A 19,795-nucleotide genomic window follows, 5' to 3' on the forward strand; every position below is an offset into this window, starting at 1 on the left:
CATGACGGGCCCGATGGCCGCCTGTCTGCGAACGGGCGCTCTTGGGTATGTTATGGGTATATATTATGTGGCTAGTTTTCGAATCGCGTAAAATATTGAGACATGCCACTAGCAGCGAGGAGAAATCTGAAGGTCACATTGGTGCATGTAAACGTAGTTTGTGTCTCACAGGCATACCATCAACCATGCTACTTGTCGAAAGAAGGTAGCTGTGGGTGTTGAAGGCCGGGAAGTTTAATAAACGATAAACCCCATATGGCCTGGTGTCAGTTGGCGTCTCGGGGAAAATTCGTTCGAGACTTCTGGACTGCGAGTCCTTGACGTCGTTGGACGTGCTGTCCTCCGTAGTGTGTCGAATACGCGTCGGGAACACCAAATACGCGCGGTGGCAGCCTTGGCAAACTCGGTTCCCGACTCAAGCTTGAGTTTTCCAACTTTAATTTCAACTGGCAGAAGCACGAGGGGATTGAGCCAATGAGAAACGGGCAGCGAACGTCGCCAGCGCAGAACCGATGGGATCAGACTCGCCAAGGCAGCGTAAATCAGCAAAATTGTGATCATACAAGGGTGATGATGGATGATTGGGGCGGACGCCGCGACAGAAGTAGGTAGTCGAATCGTTGATGCGTGTGGCATGTCGGGGGAGGGGCGACCTTCATTCCTTGGCAATATATCCTTTATCCTCAGGCTCCTCTTCTCCGAATGCCCGCCGTTGAGTCCACATGGGAGTCCGCATACGGTGCAGGATATGGTGATCCGCGGGCGCGGGTCGATGTGGGCGCTGCGCGATACAAAGCTTGGAGCACCTAGCGCCGTCGTCGTTGTCGTCGTCGTCGGGAGAGTCAGCAACCGCGAGGCGAGGTGCCCGTTCTTCTAGGAAATGACTCCGCTGACCAAGACGGAGACGGGCGATTCGTAAAAAGGCGGACTGGACGAAAAGATAGCCGGGCGGTTTCGACGAGGGTGATTGGTTGACAGGGAAACCTGGCAGTCCATCTCTTTTGCCTTTGGCCAACCCACCCGGCCAGTCAGATTCGGAGCATCAGAAACGTTCAATCTCAAACGCTGGCCCGCCAAGGGCTGGCTCGCCCCACTGTCAAGTAGCTGGCATCATTATTGGATCGCCCCTCCTAGGTTGAGGGCCGCGGCATCAAGCAGGGCGAATCCTTTACCTTCACCAGCCCCCCCGGCACGGAATTGCGTGTGATTCCTACCTACCGGCCGGAGATGCCACATGTGCCCAGTCCGGTATGCATGCTGCAGTGTGGCACTGAGGCAGGAGATGTGCCCAAAGTGCATATGATGCACCTCAACGGCAGTGGTAACCGGCCCTTTTCGAGGGCAGCATCGCATTGTCCAGTATGGCGGAAGGCACGCCTTCGCTCGCGACTGCAAATGAAAGTGGAGTGAGCGGCTGGGAAGCTTCGCCATATCAGCCGGCGCCGAGCAAGGGCATCTCTGTATGTAGCATAACGCGCGACTTGGAGGAACAAGCGTCGTCGGTTGGAAGGATAGTCGGCGTAGTCCGTTCGTTTTCTTCGCTACCCTTGAGCCCTGTAGGCGCCTCTTCGTCAGCATGGCCCACGTCGACACGGTCTTGTGCCGTATATGAATATTTCTTGCTGCCTTTGTTTACCTACCTAGTGTGCTAAATCTACGATGTGCGTCTGATCTCACATGCCTCTTCATTGCCGCTCCAGACCAAGACCGAAGAGGAGGCACTAGCAGGTGGGCTTCGAAGTTGGGATGAATGCTCTTCATGGCACGGATACCAGAGCTGGCCTGGTGCGGTGGATGTACTGCACCCACCGTGTCTACGACTGGCGAAATTCGCTAGAAGCCGACGGCGCCATTCGACCAAGCGCATGCGGCTCCTGATGCCACGCCGAGCCTGCATTGATCAATTTCAACCGTCCGAGTCCGTGAGCACATGGGGAGTCGCAATGGCGGGTAAGATGCGCTTACTAGGCACATGTTTGTGCCGGGCGGCGTGGCTGGGATATCCAAGTAGACGGCATGCAGGTCGAAATCTCCCGCACCGGCTGCGAGTCGCTAATTACTACCGTTGCAAATCCTGACAGGCAAGGTAACATTGGCGGCTTCGCAGGCCATGGTCCCCGGCGGAGGTCTGGCCAGAGCTTAGTGTTTCCTTCTGGCCAATTTACTGCACGAACACTTCCCATGACAGGAGTGCGGCAACTTTGCTATATGCATAAGAGATGAGAGGAACGAGAAGAAGAAAAGCCGGAGAACGGGTCTCAAGTTATGTATTGCAGGGTGCGCGACCATTGACGCGGCCCCACGGAAACCGAAAACGCCAGCGCTCGCGTCCCGGCAAATTCGAATTTCAAAATGGCGCATGGGATGACATGTTGGTAAGCGTGCTGTCTTGCACTGTCGATGCCGACGTCGTCGTATGCACTTCGCCTGTGTGGATATATTCCCCCTACTCGGTTGTCTTCTTGGCAACCTTGTCACTCATTTCTTCCAGGTACCATGTAGTATCAAGTTGCCCGATGACGACGATGCCGCAACATGGCTGGGGTGGATGACGACGGCAGCCACAGTCTGTCACGCTCCAAGCCCCCCCCCACCTCTGAAGCACGCCTCCCAACGGCCGAAGGTGAAGATGCGACAACCTGTACAAGTGCTGCAGAAGCGAGTGCATGAACGGACCAATAGAGAGTGTAAAAGATGTGAGCAGGCAAGTAGACGCTTTCTCCATCTCCTAAACCGAGCTACGATTGCTCCTCTTGGCGTATGTACGTATCGCTCGGCACTGCATATGGCCGGGTGACTACACTAGGTAGAGAGGTAAGGCGCACTGCAGCTCTGTAGTAGTGAATCTCCCAGACCTCAACGATAGCGTGATACGGGCGAGAACATCTGCCCGTCGCGTGTTTCGGTTCGTCGTCGCACACACGCACGCACGTACGCAGGGCGGAGGCCCAGCCACGACGGGTAGCCTAGGATACCGCCTTTGTTTCGTCGTTGCGTGGCACACAAGGTGGTGATCATGGTCCATGGCCGGCGCATGACAATCCTGCTAGTCGTCAATCTCGCAAGCGCGGGTACAGACAGCAAACGCTTCTAAGAATAAAGTGCGGATGCTTAATCGAGAGACTGATACACTGGCGTCTTTTTCTGTAATCGAATGATTGATACAAGGTATGCTGATGCATCCAGATAGCAGAAGTAGCGAAAAGGCCTTGTCGAACATCAATGTATTCGAACGTGAGTGTGCCGGGGCTGTTTCAACGGGCAGCTGCGGCTTCCCCTCATCTTCTATGCCCACGCCCGCCAAGGCTTTGGTGACACAAATACAAGCACGCCGGTATGCTCCCACAAGTCGGCGTTGTTTGTTAGACAGTCCACCAGACCGGTCAGTCGGTCAGCGGCCGGAAACGAATTCGGAGAAAAGCAAGGATGAGGTACGAAGGAACCAAAAAGGGAGGTAAGTCGGTAAGTAGGTAGTTAAAGGACTTGAACACCTTGGCCGGTATTTCCAGGTATTGTTGGGACAGAAGCCGCCCTGGTAAAAGCCCAGAGAACCGTACCTGCCTTCGGGTTACTGAGTCTGATATGCGCTTTTTCTCCAACCCTGAGGCTTTCAGCTCTAGTCACGCACATGCCTGCGTTCCTGTCACATATGGCAGTCGCCTCTGCCGATATGTTAAATGCCGAGGAAGGCAAGGCGAGAGAAGCTTCCTTTGGGAATCGGGACCGGAAACGCTGGACCTCGGACGAAAAGGGCTCGACTGGTGAGGCGCGGTTAAGCTTCGACTGGCTTACGATACCGCCCGTTTGCCTAAGTTAGCATCTTCATTCTAGTGCACTATTACGGATACTTAGGTATGTATTCGTAGTGGTGGCTAAGCATCAGAACCTGGCAAGCGTAGGCAGGTATCAAATCCTCCTTTTCTCGAACCTCCACAGGTCCGGTTCGTTATTCACGGCCAGTTCCTGATCCCCAAAGAGGGCTGACAAACGACGCCCGACCCGCCTCCTTCCGCAGGCCTTGGATGGAGCGAGAGTTTTCAAGTTCGGTTCAGCCCCTGTTGATGAGATGGGATGGGATGGCACTCGGGTGACAAAAAAGAGAGCCGGTTTCCCCCTACACAACAGCCACCCTCACCACCAGTACTACAGCTCCTGTAATCAGCAATACAGCTTTTAACTCGTTAAAAAATACATTTATGAGTCCTCCTAAGAAAAGAAAGGTTATAAAGTGTAAAAAAGTATTTATCTGACCTATTTTCCGGTATTTAAAAGCAATAGGGCTATAAGATAAGGTTCTTCAAGACCGGCTCTCTTTTTTGTCACCTGAGTGGATGGGTACGTATATCGTATACGTAGGTATGCTCCCAGCACCGTTCAGACGCTGTACATACCTACTTGGTTGGCGATAGGTGGAGAGCGGTAAGAGGAATAGTATTCGTAGGTAGGTGGTTTAGGTAGATATCCGTACAGGAGGTCACCAAGCAAGCTGTAAGCACTGCACCCTTGACTGGGGCACTGGGGCACTGTGGCGCCGCCCCAGATCGAGCGCAGCAAATTCGTTAGGTACGAATATTTTTCTTAGATATCCCGTTTGGGCAAGCCAGTTCGTCAGAGCGGAAGGAGCGACCGTGAGGCATCTTGGCGACCCTAGCGTGAGTGAAGCACAGGCAGCAGGCGGGCCTTGACCTCTAGACTGGGCATTGCAGCAGCAGATACGCGCACTGTGCGGGGCCTCTGTCAAATTACGTCCCAGCTGCGGGCGAAAGGTCTAGGTACCTACCTACCTATGCAGTGCCCACGCAGGTACATGCGTAACTAACTGTATGTTTTGCTCGACTGACTGACTGAATGAATGCGGACTCATATGAGGCCTATAGCCCGAGAGAGTCTATCAAACAAACAGTATAGTAAGAGCTGACGCTGCGCAATGAGGCCGGGCACAATGGAGGCTATTGTAGGGCCCAGTAAAAACGAGGAAAAGGAAGAAAGGCCTGGGTATCATGTTGACCGCTAGTAGTCGAGTCTCGCAAGCAACGCCGGCCAAGCCACCCACCCATCCGCCAAGTGCGGCGGTGCTGTGCCCAACCAACGACATTTGTACACACATGATAGGTTTACTTACTGTCCATTGCCTGCCGATGACGCCTTCACATGCATCACCTTTGTAAACTCGTTAACGTGGGTATCAGCAATATACAGACTCCAAGGAAAGACCTCATGCGTTGCCGCTGGCTTGATGTCGATGCCTACCTTGTCCGGAGCGCACTACGTAGTAGACAAAACAAATCTCCGTCGCATGGAACCGAACGCACAAAAAGACGTAACCCCTAGCCAAGGTCCAGCCCGGGTCAGGGTAGTATAGGGCAGGCATTGGCAGAAACTACGTCCCGGCTTCAATCGACAATCGGAGCAGCAATCGGCAAAGGCGAAGAGACGGGCCGCCATCGCCATGCCTGCCTTGTTTGTGTCATTGTTTTCAATTGACCGGTCACCCATCAGGAAGAAGAGGAGCCATAGGTACGGTACCATGCAACAGACAATAGAAGAAGACAACCATACACAAGTAGCATGCGGCCAGGCTTTGTTCTCCCTCTCAGCACCTAGGTGATGAAGAGCGGGGCCCAATGTAGGTGCACACAGTGCTGCACACTGACCGCTTACTCGGTAATTTCCCACGTCTCATTTCCCGCGGGGCGATTCGGTGCAAGCGCAGAAAATTCCCAACGCAGCCAGTCTCCGCTTGGCTGCCTGTGACACCCAGTCTCTTGTTTTTTTCTGGGCGGGGGGGGTTTCCCTTCCTTTTTCTCCTTCCTGCGAACCCACGTCTCTTTCGCGCTAAAGCACCTATCGAGGCATAGGATGGGTAAGAAGACCGACTACGCGAGAGACACAGACAATGGTGAGAGGCAGAGGCAGCCCACCGGACGCGAGCGGGCCAGACGTACAAGTACTAGCCCCAGCACGGCACACACCCCAGTCCCTTCCCGGACAGATGGACCATTGAGAGAGAGAGCGGGACTATGTGCTGTCTCGAGCCAATCCTAATTCAGTTCTCCAACCAGGGTCAGCCTAGACCGGCCAATGCCACACTGGAACCATCTCAACCCTCACATTCATTCATCGTCTTTGCCCGGCGCCGCAGCTTGAAGCTTCAATTCTCCGGGTTCAAGGTACTTCAGTAACATCCCATCGGTCTGTTACGGCTGCTATCACCGGTATCAGGGAGCCCCTAGTTGGTTTGTCGTCTCGCCAATCCAAGAGGGCCTCTCACCAACACCAACCCCATCGCCCACTCCAAGGCCCTAGTCCCGATGTTATGCTCTTGCTTCTTGTCTGCACGTCTTCTCTCGTCTTGCATTGCAGGCGGGCTTGTTAGTACATACCAAGCTCGCCTACGCTGATTTCAGTCCAGCGTCTCCCCCTGATAGGCGTTACCGAGTCAAAGAAGATGTTGCTGACGATACTCCGGAGCAGCACATGGGATGGGAGGATACCGCACAAAGGGAGCAAGGTACTTTGCGCATCGGCCTTTCCACGCTCAGTTTTTGGCGTTGGCGCTGTGTTGACCGAGGTACCTGAGACCCTTTCCCTCTTCACGTCCCCCTCCTCTAGGTAGCCCTCTGGAACCAGTTCCGTCCGACCCAGCACGACAGACAGCACACCACCAAGGAAAAGACTCTGCTAGTAGTACATAGTATGTTCCGTGTGGGAGACCCTAGAAAGATCGATGAGCCTGTGAGAGTGAGTAAGAGTGAGCGAGAAAGGGAGAGAGGGGAGAGGAGGGAAGCGCGCCGCCCCCTTTCCCCGTTGGCCTACCGACTCCAGAGCAGAGAACGGTACCTCCCCGTCGCACCTTAGCGGACGGGGTACCTTACCGCACCATCTTGCCTGACGGGATTGTACCTTACTCTGTATCCGTACCGTGTCCACCATATCCAAGAAATCATCCACACTCTCTCAACCTTGCACTTCCTTCCTCTCTCTCCTCTCTCTTCCTCTGTTCCGGCCCGTACGTATCCATTAGTCGCCATCCTTCTCGTGAATATCATCCGACAAGACGCACTCTAATTTTTTCTCGGTCCCTCCCTTTTTCCCTCTTTCGCTCTTCTCCCCCTCCGCCTCCTGTCTGTCACCATCTCCCCCCCCTTCCCCCTTCCCCCTTCTACACACCCAACACCCAAGACAGAGTGAGAGAGCAAGAGACCACCACCATCGACTTGTTTGGGTAGGGCTCTAGTTCGACAGGTAGCCATTCGCAATTTCGGCTCCGAGGTTTCCTGCTTCTTGCGCCTCCGCCCTACTTCCCTTCTCCATTCCTCCCTCCCTCTCCCATCCCGCTGCCTGCAGCTTGTTGGTCTGGCTCTCCTTCGACCACCATCTACTTTGGGTTTCCTGCCTCAAGCCTATCCTTCCCGGCTGCTCGCCTTGACAGACAGACAACGTCGCCTTCCGTCGTTAGCTAACCGTCACTGTCGCTCTCCTGTCGATCAATCTTTCGCCGGCACCGCGCCTGAACAAACATCGCCGTCGGTCATCGTCATGTCCATCTTCGCCTGGGCCTCGCGCCGCGTCGGCGGCTTAGCCATGCTGGGCCTGCTGGCCCTAAGTTACTGGGTCATCTCAAAAGAATCAGCTGCCGCGGCACACGGCTACAACCATCTGCATCAAGATAGCCTTAGCGTCTCGACTCCGGCCAAGGGCGCCGGCTACTGGACCGTCATCTACGCTTACTACTGCTTGTTCATCCACGTCCTTGTCTTCGCCTTCCCTCTTCGATGCTGCTACGCTGTCTTCGACATGACCCGCCAGTTAAAGAAGATCGCTCGCAACAAGACTCTGCGGGATTACAAGTTCTCTCACCGCCGTCGCGGCTCCTCGACCTCCCTGTCGAGCTCGGAGACGCTGACCTCCTCTCACGGCTGCTCTGCGTCCAGCAGCGAGGCCGGCGACACTGAGCCCGAACTCTACGCCGACGCCGACGGCGAAGCCGATCGCGTCATCCACGCCATCATCATTCCCAACTACAAGGAGGAGATGGATACGCTGAAGGAAACTCTCGAGGTTCTGGCTTCGCACCCCCAGGCCCGTAGCTGCTACGACGTGAGTATTTCCTGTTTTGTCTGTTCGCTGCCCGAAAATTGTTGGTCTTGGCCGGTCAAGGCAATGATCGCCAAGGCGTTGGACGGCGCATTTCCGTGCACTGTCCCCTCATGAAAACAATCGCTAACCCATCTGTCTAATTAGGTGTACCTGGGAATGGAACAGCGGGAGCCCAACGTTGAACTCAAGGCCATGACCCTCATTCAGGAGTTTGTCAAGAAGTTCCGCAGCATCGATTACACAATTCACCCGTCCGACATCCCTGGGGAATCCGCTGGCAAGGGAAGCAATGTTGCCTGGGCGGCCCGCAAGTTGAGCCCGAAATACTCCATGGCTGCCCGCAAGGATGTTATCATCACGGGTCTTGACGGTACGTGCGCATGTCAGATACTGGCAATCTGCCGCAGCCAGCGTTTCCAAAATTTGGAGATATAGGATGAATTGCTGACAGAAACTGGGGTCCCTACAGCCGATAGCCATCTCTCTGCCAACTTTTTCGCGTTGCTCACTACCATGCACTTGGCCTACCCCGAAACATCCAACACCACCCTGTACGCAGCTCCCATCATCTTCGACCGCAACGCTCACAGCGTCCCTGCCATTGTCCGTGTTGCCGACATCCTCTGGGGTGCCGGTGGTATGTCTGGACTGTACTCCGGCTCGACCATTGCGCCTCCCACGTCTGTTTACTCGGTTCCTCTTGAGCTAGTCGACCGCGTCGGTGGCTGGGATTGTGACAACGAAGCCATCGGAGAAGATTTGCACATGTATCTGAAGTGCTTCTTCGCGCTCAACGGCAATCTGACTGTCAGGACTGTGGTCAGCCCCGTCAGCCAGAGCAATGTCTGCGGCAACGGCTCCAAGGGTCTTCGCGGTATCTACTCTGACATGCAGGCTCGTTACAAGCAGGCAATGAGACACATGTGGGGTGCTCTCGATTCTGGATATGCTCTTCGCAAGGTCGTGGAGCTCTGGCAGGAGAGGAAGCACACCTCTCGCGCTTTCCGTCCTCTGCACAACTCCATGGGTGATGCCTCGGATGTTTACGTTCCTGAGCCTCTCGACCAGCAGGATCCTGAGCAGCCCAGAGAAAGCGGCGTCTTTTCCGATGTTACACACGACACCCTGCAGTCACCCAATTGGGAGCGCATTGTCTCCCTGTTCCACCGTCTTTTCGAGGCGCATTTCCTGCCTCTTCAGATGACTATTTTCGTCATCTCCTCGACCTTGTACGTCTGGGTCACCGAAGGCAATGAGGAGGTGGCGCATCTGAGCTGGATCTTCGACGTCTGCAATATCCTGCGCACATTCGGCTTCATGGAGATTGCTCTTTACCTGTTCTTGTACGAGAGCTTCCACCGCATCTGCGTTAAGTCTCGCCAGCGTGAAATGACCGAGGCTGGCTTGTCCGACGGCATGAACTTTTCATACCGTTCCGTCAAGAAGAACTTCATTGACTACGCTATGGTCCCTCTGGTTGCTCCCCTTTATGGTGCCATCCCCTGCGCCCAAGCGCAACTGTGCCATTTCTGGACACTGGACCTTGTTTACTCTGTTAGCAAGAAGGTTACCCGGCAAAGAGCCAAATCGCTCACAGCAGCTGATCTTGCCTAACGACAATTATTCACTTCCATTTTATCTTTTTACTACTCTTCGGCGGACCTCGCCTTCTCGCGTACTGCGCGAGCTGCGACGTCTCCCTTTTATTTGTTTCGATTCGACGCACAGCCCAATTCCAGCAAGACCCACCAAGCGGCGGTTTTTTGTCTTTTTTCTTCTTTTTTCTTGAACTCGATTATGTGTTTGAAGAAGAAGCTGAGGCTCCTAAGAGCCTCATGTGTAAATAGATGAGGGCATTCTTGATATGCATGGCATGGCATGGTATCGGCATTCTAGAGATTTTTGGGGATTCATGGGGCCTCAAACCGGAGTTCTCGGAGCAACACGCAGGAACTTGACGAGCGAGAGAGCCGTCCAAGTGCATTCGCTTATACGAAAGACGGAGAAGGAAGGAACGGGTAGGACATATCCACGCCACCATGACGAGGTTCGACCACCAGTGGCAGAAGTTCGCCAGGTGGGGGATGAAAGACGACTGCCATCCGCTGGGGACAGGACGAGCCCAGCAGGAATAGCAGAGAGTGGGCTCCAACGGCAAGACGGAGATGGCGACACAACAGACCCCCGGAGCCCGTTAATATGGACGAGTCCTATAATATCTAATCTTGTGTGTACATAGAACGATTCATGATCATGGCACCTGACGCTAAGACGTGGATCGGAACGGTGGTCAATAGGAAAACGTTGCCACGACGATACAATTGATGTGAATTACATTATAACTGCTCCCATCCCAATTCCTGTGATGTTTATATTAGCCGCAAGGTTGGAGAGGACGTTTGAGAACGGAGCAGTCCAGTCGAATCCCTGTATCACAGATAGTCGAAGTATGTGGCATTGCGGCCAATTCAGTTGCGGCAAGGACTTGAAGTACGTATCCGTACAGTATGCCCCTATCAGTGACCACAGCGGACAAAAGAGTGCTGGAGAACAATAGGCGGCAGGCTGTCTAAAGGGATCGGTGACCGGATGCAAGCAACTTACAAGAGGTGCGGGTGAGAGCCGGTAGACCCCGAGACCTCTCGGAAGTTATGTCGACCCTACCCAATCATAGCTTGCGGCATCAGCCACCAGCGGTCCGTGTCTCTAGCTTTGGCGAGACTCCGGTCACTTTTTCGAGGCGCCTGTCTAATCCGGGCCCGTGGTGGGGCGGAAGGCGGCCTTGGGCTTGGTTTTCTTTGAGCGATACTTGATGGCGGCAGGAGATATGTTGATGTATATACGTAGGTCGGTATCTGGTATGTTCCCTCGATTTTGCTTCGGATATGGAACTTCGTATAACAAGAATATCTCAAAGCAGATTCTCGGCTCCAAGGACCAGAGCCAACTTTGGGCTTCACTTGGTCGTTTAGCAAAATAATTGATCAAGTCGGCAGGTCTCGGCCCATACGTAACTCCCAGGGAAACTATATTACAAACATGCCGAATAACAAGACGGTCAAGGTCGGGGTTTTCATCCCGTCCGAGTGCCAGCTCCTCGACATGGCCTGCGTCGACGTCTTGGCGACGATGTCCCGGGAGTATCTCAGCTTGCTGCCCATGTTGCCAAAGCATATCCCGGCGCTGGCGCCTAGCATGAGTTTCTTCTACATCACCGCCCCGGCTACAGCCAGCGGCGAGACCACAGAGCAGCACTCTCTGGGTCTCTTACAACTCACGGCAGGCGCCAAGATTCTAGCCACGCACGGCATCTCGCACCCGGACGTGCAGCCAGGCAAGCTGGACATCCTTCTCGTCCCCGGCCCGGACCCGGGTACACACTGGAACGAAGACGTGCTCGGGTTTCTCAAGGATCACGCTGAGCAGAGGGAAACGACGGATGTGTTGAGCATCTGTACGGGCGTCTTTTTGTGCGGCGCCGCGGGGGTGTTGGAGGGGAACATGGTTTGTGGGCCGAGAGGTTTGCAGGACGTGTTGAGAAAGAGGTTTCCCGGAGCCGAGTTCGTGGGGGAGAAGTATCGATGGTTCCAGGATGGGAACTTTTGGAGTTGCGGTATGTTTTGTGTCTTCTTTTACCCCCCCCTCCCCCCTCTTCTCTGTGGACTTGGTTTGACCCTTCCTCTTCCTACCCAGATCGCTCAAGGCTGAGCGTCGCATCGAGAGCTACACGTCAAGATGAATATACCATGTCTGACTTGACGATAGGCGGCATCACGAACGGCAACGACCTCGTCGCGGCGTACGCGCGAAACAGCAAGAAACACTTCCCCCCAGCGATTGCTGAGATTGGGTGTCAGATGACCGACGTCGGGGATAGGCCGCAGTTGTACGAGCAAGGGCAGACAATGTTTCTCATGGGGTTTCTGTGGCAGATTGTCAAGGCTTGGTTCGGGAAGCCGAGCAAGGGGACGCAGAGAAAGGAGATCTAGAGTGGAAGGCTTTATTTTATGAGTGAGTCAGAGAGACGATGAACTCAAACTTGGAGCTGAGCAGGTGGCGGTGTCGTATTTCAAGGTACATGTCATCAATCGACTCGTTGTGCCAACTTTGACATGGCGGTTGAGAAAGTGCAAAAAGGCTGTAACTATCACGGTTAAGTTCACTCAAGGAAAAAAGAGGCGATTCAAGAAAACCAATCGCGACAGTGGGCCCAGGCAGCAGCTGCACATTCTGTTCTCCGTTGGGTGGGTGGTAGACGGCGCACCAGGCAGAAAGCGGTGTACGACTTTATGCTTCTCGGTGGCTCGGGGGCGTTCTCACCGTCCACAGAAGCGTAGCTTTTCTGGCTTGGAATCCAACTTTTCAGCGGTTTCGGGCAAGGGTCCAATGCAGCTCTTTCCCCAGACCCACCTTCCCTGTCGTTGCACAGCGGTTGCCATGGCCGAAAAAGAGCGATAAGACAGGATAAGGAACACTAGCGTATTTAGCGGTGGGGTCGAGCCCAGGAAAAAAAAAAAAAAAGTTCAGTGCCGTCTGTTCGTCCGTCGAGGGAAAAAAAATTTCAGGCAAAGGCTCCTCTAGGACCTCGCCTTTTCTGTATAACCTTCCTCTTACACCCTATCCCACCCCATCTTCCTCTTTTCTCAATTCCTCTCATACCTAGACCGAAACTTCAAGCAGAAGGTCTTTAATCATCTTGACCCCCTTGAAGCCAATAATCAAGTGCAAGAGCACCACCTTTTACCCTTCTTTCCACGTACAGCCCCTCACATCCAGCAAAATGGCCCAGCTTCCTGTCGCCCTCTACGGGCTCGAGATCCCCCCCGGCGAAGTCCTCATTCCCGCCTCCCCGGACTTCCCTGCCACTGTATGTGCAATTCGTGCTGCAAATTTTCGTTGCTGTGTGTCTTGGGTGCAGCCTGCGATCGGATCAGCAGCATGCGCCCGGCGCGCGACTCGCAATCGTGGATGCTTGACTGACCCTGCATCATTAGTTCCGCATCACCATGGCCGCCATCGATCCCACCGAGCCCCCCGAGGCTGATGCCGATGGCAACATCCCCGCCGTCCCCCGTTCTACCCTGCGCCTGGTCAAGCAGCGCTTCGGCGACGACCTCGAGGCGAACGAGGACGATGAGATCGACGAGGACTATCTCAAGTCTCTCCTTGCCGCCAACGGCGATGACGAGTCATCTGACGACGATGATGAGTCCAACGGTGGCCCTAGCGACCCTTCCAAGAAGCAGAAGCAGGCCGAGTCTCTCAAGAAGCTGATCGAGGCTGTCTCCGCCGAAGAGTCTGATGAGGACACGGACGGCGCCAAGCCCAATGGTAAGGCCAGCAAGAAGGGCAAGGCCAAGGCCTCCGACGACGACGACGAAGAGGAGGAGGACAGCGAAGACGAGGACGACGAAGGTCTTGACCTTGAGAACTTCGTCCTCTGCACCCTCGACACCGAGCGCGTAAGTTGCACAAGGCGTTCCGAGCCCTCGAGAGTCCCCGCTAACATCTCGACAGAACTACCAGCAGCCCCTCGACATCACTGTCCAGGAGGGCGAGAAGGTTTTCTTCGTCGTCTCCGGCACCCACACCGTCCACCTCACCGGTAACTACGTTATCGATGACGAGGAGGAGGGCTCCGAGGATGACGAGGATGAGGATGACGAGTACGACCTGTCTCCCGATGAGCTTGAGTACGGCATGGACGGCATGTCCGACGAGGACAGCGACGAGCTCGACGACACCGCCGACCCCCGCGTTATGGAGATCGACACCGACGAGGAGGAGGCCCCCAAGCTGGTTGAGACCAGCAAGAAGGGCAAGAAGCGTGCCGCCGAGAGCCTCGACGACCTCATCAAGGCCGATGCTGACGACTCCAAGCTCTCCAAGAAGGACAAGAAGAAGCTCAAGAACAACAAGGGCGAGGCTGTTGCTACTGAGGAGAAGACCACTCCCAAGTCCGACAAGAAGGTCCAGTTCGCCAAGAACCTCGAGCAGGGCCCTACTGGCTCTGCCGAAAAGGCCAAGCAGGCTGGCAAGCCTGCCACCGGTGTCAGAGTCGTCCAGGGCGTCACCATTGACGACCGCAAGGTCGGTACTGGCCGCGCTGTCAAGAACGGCGACACCGTCGGTGTCCGCTACATCGGCAAGCTCGATGACGGCAAAGTTTTCGATGGTAAGCCATCATGATCCGCACCTGGGTTTTCATCCGTTCTTCCTGCTAACATTCAACCCTAGCCAACAAGAAGGGTAAGCCTTTCTCTTTCAAGGCCGGCAAGGGCCAGGTCATCAAGGGCTGGGACATCGGTGTCCTTGGCATGACCATTGGTGGCGAGCGTCGTCTCACTATTCCCGCTCACCTTGCCTACGGCTCCAAGAGCCTTCCCGGCATCCCTGCCAACAGCACCCTGACATTTGACGTCAAGCTGCTCGAGATCAAGTAAACGGCGATTTGCTGAACCGCACCACCGCCTTCGGCGACGACACGCCGACTCAGGATGCTCCCTACTGTATTCTACACACTCGCCCAGCGAGTCTGCCATAAAAGATATGGCTTGGACTGGCGCAGTCCCGACGTCCCAGACGTCGACTTTCCCTTGTAATGATGCGTGATGGCGAAAGAGGAATCGCCATATCGCGCTTTGCGCTGTGTCGCAATGGATAGTCTCCGACCTGTGGCTATCTGCGAAGATCCGCAACCACTGGATGCGAGAAGCAGAGTCTGTTTGATGGGATGACGAGGCGAGGACTTACACTGCATTGGTTGGCGTACCATGAAATAGTTTTTCTGTTGATGTAGGAATTTTTCACACCGGACCATGGATGGTTTCTTCCGGTCGGATTGTACGTAGCTCCGGTTTTCTTTAACGAAAACATCGTCTCCTTACTTCTTACCCTTCTTACCCCTTCTATGACAATTGCTCCTGCTGTTTGTCCGTATGTTTCCTGCCTGAATGTTCTGCCAATGGGTCTTACACACGCGGTAGGTCCTAAATGCCTTGCCCCTTTCTGAAAAGGTATCATTTGCCGCTCACAAGCACTTCCTTCCGAAGACTGACTCTCAAGGTCGCTGGCTCTTGAGCGACCACATTGTTCCTCCTCTCGCGTTCCGGGGAGAGGTGCCCATCTTCCACGAAACATCCCAGCAGACTGAACACCATCATAGCTGGACGACTAGTCCGTCCCTCTTTTGGACTACACGTTATTTGCAAATCGAATTACCAGCAATATTATTTATTTCCCTGCCGTCACGAGCTTTTCATCAGCATCATGCATCAGGCTACCCGCGGCGGCAACATCTCACGTTCAAATCCAACTCCTGTCGCCCCAAGCATCACAGCCACCCACACACTTTCACCCGACCTTAGCCCTGGATTCGATGGTCAGGCTCTACACAGTCTTTGGAGCCCTCATGTTCGCTCTCCTGCTCCGAAACCGAACGTGCTGGTGAAGAACAAGAAGCATTGTCAACAAGGTACGGGCGTGCTCGGCAGATGCCGCCCGGCACGAGCTAATTCGACAGCAAAACCAGAGTCCTTGGGGAGCAATAGAGACAGTTCCACGACCCAAAAGATTATCCACAGGTTTAGAGGTATGGCAAAGCCAGCTTCCAAACTGGTACATCCTCGAGGCTTGCGGCATCCAGTCATCCAGCCGGTCATGAACCATCCTCTCGGCCCGCCCTCCCCCGTGATCTCGCAAGACATAAGCCCCCAGCGTCTTCCTGACAAGAAGAAACTCGAGGAGCAGCTTGTTTGGGGCCACATATCAGACAAACAGAGGGTTCTGACGGTGGAAAAGGCCGCTGCAGCAAAAATTTACCTTGAAACGTATTACAAGGAGGTACTCAGGGATGATTTGACACCCCGCGAACTGCGCATGGCCCGGTTCCGACACGACATTCACCACCTGGATCAATGGGAGAAGGAGGAGTATTGGAAATGGTACCTCAAAACAGAGACTGATCACCTTCGCAAGCAAAGAGTCGACAAAGCCTATAGTTGCAGGGTTGCGTAGTCTACAACTGCTGACCTTGGGACAGCTCGAGGCTCAGACCTGGAAAACCTGGAGACGCTCCAAATACTCGGAAAAGGGAGCTTCGGTGTTGTAAAGCTCGTTTGGGACCGTTCACACCGGCACGTTTACGCCATGAAGGTCATCCGAAAGTCGGACATGATTCGGAGCTGCCAAGAAGGGCACTTGCGAGCAGAACGGGACTTCCTGGCTGCCTCCGAGAACTCTCAATGGTACATAAAGAGCCCGTTTGATGCCTTAGTATGTGATCAATTCACCTTGCTAACATACTCTGTTAGGATTGTATCTCTGATAGCCAGTTTCCAAGATCCTACCAACCTCTACCTTCTGATGGACTACATGCCCGGGGGTGACTTTCTCGGCTTGCTCATCCGCGAGAACATTCTAACAGAGTCAAGGACTCGCTTCTATATCGCAGAGATGATTTTATGCGTCGAAGAGGCACACAAGCTTGGTTGCATACACCGTGACGTCAAGCCAGACAACTTTCTCATCGGCGCTGACGGTCACTTGAAGATCTCGGACTTCGGGCTGGCCTTCGACGACCACTGGTCTCACGATACTTCCTATTACAAATGGCATAGGCAGTGGCTGCTTTCTCTTATGGGTGTCAGGCTTGACGGAGATCGCGAAGACCGCAAAGCGGCCCGCGGTGGGGGCTACCCGCAGCGGCCATCATCTCCAGCGGGATCCTCAAAGCATGCCCCTCCATTTAACATCGTTCAGTCCAACGCACTTTACAGTCCACCGGTAGTTTCAGGTTTGCCTCAGAACGACCCTCCGATGATAGACACACTGCTTGAATGGAGAACCGCTGCAACAAGCCGATCGCATGCTCGGTCCGTTGTTGGAACAAGCCAGTACATGGCTCCTGAGGTAGTGATGGGCGATAGATATGACGGCAGATGCGACTAGTGGAGTGTCGGGATCATCTTGTACGAATGTCTGTACGGGTATACGCCATTCCTCTCGGACAAGGGCCGACACTACACCAAGCAAAACATTGTTGTGGGTTTACCTGAAGAAACAAAAGACATATGCTAATGCTAAGCACAGAATTACCAAACAACCCTAGTGTTCCCCGTTGATGGAGTCCAAGTCTCAAAGATGTGCCAGCATTTGATCAGGAACTTGCTTCAAGACAAGAGAGATCGTCTCTCATCGCCAAAGTACCGTGATCAGGACGAAAGAAGAGCCCGACAACAGCTTCTGGGTCATCCGGAAACCTCACGGAACTACGTTTTCCCCAATGATGCAAACGAGATCAAGGCACATCCATGGTTTCGGGGCGTTCCATGGGAGAAGATGCGTTTCGTCCAGCCGGAGTGGATCCCAAATATCAAAAGCTTTGCCGACGCCCACTACTTTAAAGAAGACGAGTCGATCAGTGACTGGTCCGAGTCGGTAGACTCGGACATAGGAGAAGGACGAGAAGATCCCGCAGATTTCGACTTCAGATTTTTGCAAGTCGGATTTGAACACGACGTACAGGCTCTGATCAATGATTTTACAGCCAGGCCCTATGATTCGACGAGGCTCAAACGGTTTGACCGTGACATTGAAAACCACTCGGAGCTGGAAGACATTCAGAAGGAATATCTGAAATGTTACGCCAGACGAGCCGGTCAAAAGGAACGCAAACGCCCAAGAGACAAGTTACTCAGGGATCCCTGGGTAAAGGACGAGGTTCTTCAAATGAGAAAGCAGACATCGTTCTTGGGATATTCATGGCGGTGCAAAAGCCCGCTACGCCGTCAGGGCGTTCATGAACACCTTCCTACATTTTCCTAAGACGCTGCCGTTATGGAACGGCGCCGCTAGGGGTGATGAGGTAGTACATAGTGGAGATACAATCGTAGCGGTAGCTTTCTGATGGGAGCTTGGCTCGCGCTCGAATATGGTGCGTTACGTAATTGAGAGACGGGAACGGGGGCGTTGAATAGAGATAAACATTATTGCTCCTGTTGACTGCTTTCAATTAACGTATATGGGAGGTCACCAAAGGAGTCGAGATCACGCTCCACGACTAACCAGTCGTCACCACAGAAACCTTTCGTTGCATCAAGCCGTATGTTCCGGGTTGGTTTCAAGAGGATTTCCCCCTCTCCACCTCCCCAGAAGCACGGCTCGCTATGTCTCTGGCATTGGCGACTTCCCACTCAAACTCCTTCAAGGCCCTGAGCTCCGAGTTGAAGAAGAGGAGTGACATGAGGCCGTCCACGGCTCCGGCGACCAAACCGAGACTGCTCAGAAGCATGAGGATGAAGGCAACAGCGTTGTGTGGGCTGAACCAGACGGCGATGAGACATGCTATTGACACGGCGAGCCAGGCGAAGAAGTGCATTGCGCGCCAGCTCCGCTGACTCTCTTCCCGACGGGCATAGCGTCGTATCTCGGAGAGAATATCGTCGTATACTGGTATGGGGAGGAATGCGCTTTCGGCCGAGTTGACGGACAAGAGGGACCCCCGCTGAGAGCTGCCTAATGCATCTTGGAGGCGGGGCGTCTTCTCGGGGGCGGTGTCATCGCCGGGCGCACGACGGGAGTGACGATACGACAGTGTCGCCTCCACGGAATAATGGTCACTCAGGGAGCAGCCTAACGTAGAGTGCGGATCGACCATACCCACTCGCGCACTGCGCACGACCCATTCCCCGCCCTCGCCGTCTCGGGACGGGGCGCTGCTGAAGAAGATGTAATCCAGACGCTTCCCCTTCCTGTCCGGCGCGTCCGGCGACACGGCAACCTTCTCTCTCCCCTTTCCCAGATTCTTCTGCTGCTCCTTGGGCCAGCGCCAGGTGTTGTACGCGTGGTCCGACGTGGCGCCGTTTTCCTCAAGGTTGAAGTCCGCCGTCGGGACGGGCCGGCCGCGGGCCGTCTCCAAGGGGTCGTCGACGGCGCCGAGGGACGAGTCCGGGTGCAGCGCGCGCCAGGCATCGCGGACGGGGGCGTGGGCAGTGACGATGCGGTACGGGAGGCTCAGGGGCCGCATGTTGAAGTCGCCCATGGCGAGGGCGAGGTGGCCGCGCTCGGCGGCTCCCCGGAGGAGCTTGGCCATCTCCCAGGACTGGGCGAGGCGGTGGGCGAGGTAGGTGTCGCCGGGCCGGTTCTCGGTGTAGGGAGCGTGGGTGTGGGTGTTGAAGACGCTGAGGGTGTGCTCAGTGGCGGCCCCCGGGCGGGGGGAGGACGGGTCGGCGAGGCGGACGCGGATGCGCGCGCACGCGACGCCCTTGCCGACGTACCAGTCGCCGCGCCAGAAGGCCGTGGGCCGCCCGTTGAGGGGGTACCGGATCATGGAGCTCTCCTCGAGGGGCCAGCGGGAGAGGATGGCGAGGCCGCCGCCAAAAGGGCCCGAGTAGTAGAACTTGCCATACGGGAGAACGCGGCGGGTCTCGGCGCGGATGGCCTCGTAGTCGGCCGTCACCCAGCACTCCTGGAGGGCGACGACATGGGGCGGGTCCGGGCTGGAGGCGATGCGGCGGCCGATCTCCGCGAGGCGCTCGGGGCGGAGCTTGGAGATGTACTTGAGACCCCAGCAGTTGAGGGTCAGGAGGTGGAGATCGGCTGGGAGGGGGGGATTCTCCATGCTTTTCTCCGGTGATGGGAGGAAGATGGTGGGGGGATTTCAGGTTGGTGATTACGAAACACCGGGTATTGGAAG

General features: G+C 55.0%; 6 protein-coding genes across 6 annotated transcripts; 5 read left to right on the forward strand and 1 right to left on the reverse strand.

Moving 5' to 3' along the window:
- Positions 1-7,539: 7,539 nt before the first annotated feature.
- On the forward strand, positions 7,540-9,714 carry GLRG_04416 (uncharacterized protein; the record flags this gene model as incomplete). The annotated part of the gene is made up of 3 exons (XM_008095101.1): positions 7,540-8,100; positions 8,245-8,470; positions 8,570-9,714. The coding sequence occupies 3 exons, from the start codon at positions 7,540-7,542 to the stop codon at positions 9,712-9,714; spliced, it is 1,932 nt and encodes a 643-aa protein (XP_008093292.1).
- Positions 9,715-9,964: 250 nt separating this feature from the next.
- On the forward strand, positions 9,965-10,339 carry GLRG_04417 (uncharacterized protein; the record flags this gene model as incomplete). The annotated part of the gene is made up of 1 exon (XM_008095102.1): positions 9,965-10,339. The coding sequence occupies one exon, from the start codon at positions 9,965-9,967 to the stop codon at positions 10,337-10,339; it is 375 nt and encodes a 124-aa protein (XP_008093293.1).
- An 800-nt stretch (positions 10,340-11,139) lies between these two features.
- GLRG_04418 (ThiJ/PfpI family protein) lies at positions 11,140-12,089 on the forward strand (the record flags this gene model as incomplete). The annotated part of the gene is made up of 2 exons (XM_008095103.1): positions 11,140-11,713; positions 11,866-12,089. 2 exons carry the CDS (start codon positions 11,140-11,142, stop codon positions 12,087-12,089), a joined length of 798 nt encoding a protein of 265 aa, XP_008093294.1.
- Positions 12,090-12,880: 791 nt separating this feature from the next.
- On the forward strand, positions 12,881-14,543 carry GLRG_04419 (FKBP-type peptidyl-prolyl cis-trans isomerase; the record flags this gene model as incomplete). The annotated part of the gene is made up of 4 exons (XM_008095104.1): positions 12,881-12,967; positions 13,095-13,562; positions 13,618-14,275; positions 14,338-14,543. 4 exons carry the CDS (start codon positions 12,881-12,883, stop codon positions 14,541-14,543), a joined length of 1,419 nt encoding a protein of 472 aa, XP_008093295.1.
- Positions 14,544-15,369: 826 nt separating this feature from the next.
- GLRG_04420 (uncharacterized protein) lies at positions 15,370-17,925 on the forward strand (the record flags this gene model as incomplete). The annotated part of the gene is made up of 5 exons (XM_008095105.1): positions 15,370-15,574; positions 15,632-16,099; positions 16,142-16,346; positions 16,413-16,884; positions 17,191-17,925. The coding sequence occupies 5 exons, from the start codon at positions 15,370-15,372 to the stop codon at positions 17,923-17,925; spliced, it is 2,085 nt and encodes a 694-aa protein (XP_008093296.1).
- A 295-nt stretch (positions 17,926-18,220) lies between these two features.
- GLRG_04421 (endonuclease/Exonuclease/phosphatase) lies at positions 18,221-19,720 on the reverse strand (the record flags this gene model as incomplete). The annotated part of the gene is made up of 1 exon (XM_008095106.1): positions 18,221-19,720. One exon carries the CDS (start codon positions 19,718-19,720, stop codon positions 18,221-18,223), a length of 1,500 nt encoding a protein of 499 aa, XP_008093297.1.
- Between the last annotated feature and the right edge of the window lie 75 nt (positions 19,721-19,795).

Source organism: Colletotrichum graminicola, assembly GCF_000149035.1.
Source record: "Colletotrichum graminicola M1.001 genomic scaffold supercont1.14, whole genome shotgun sequence".
Lineage (NCBI taxonomy): Eukaryota > Fungi > Ascomycota > Sordariomycetes > Glomerellales > Glomerellaceae > Colletotrichum > Colletotrichum graminicola.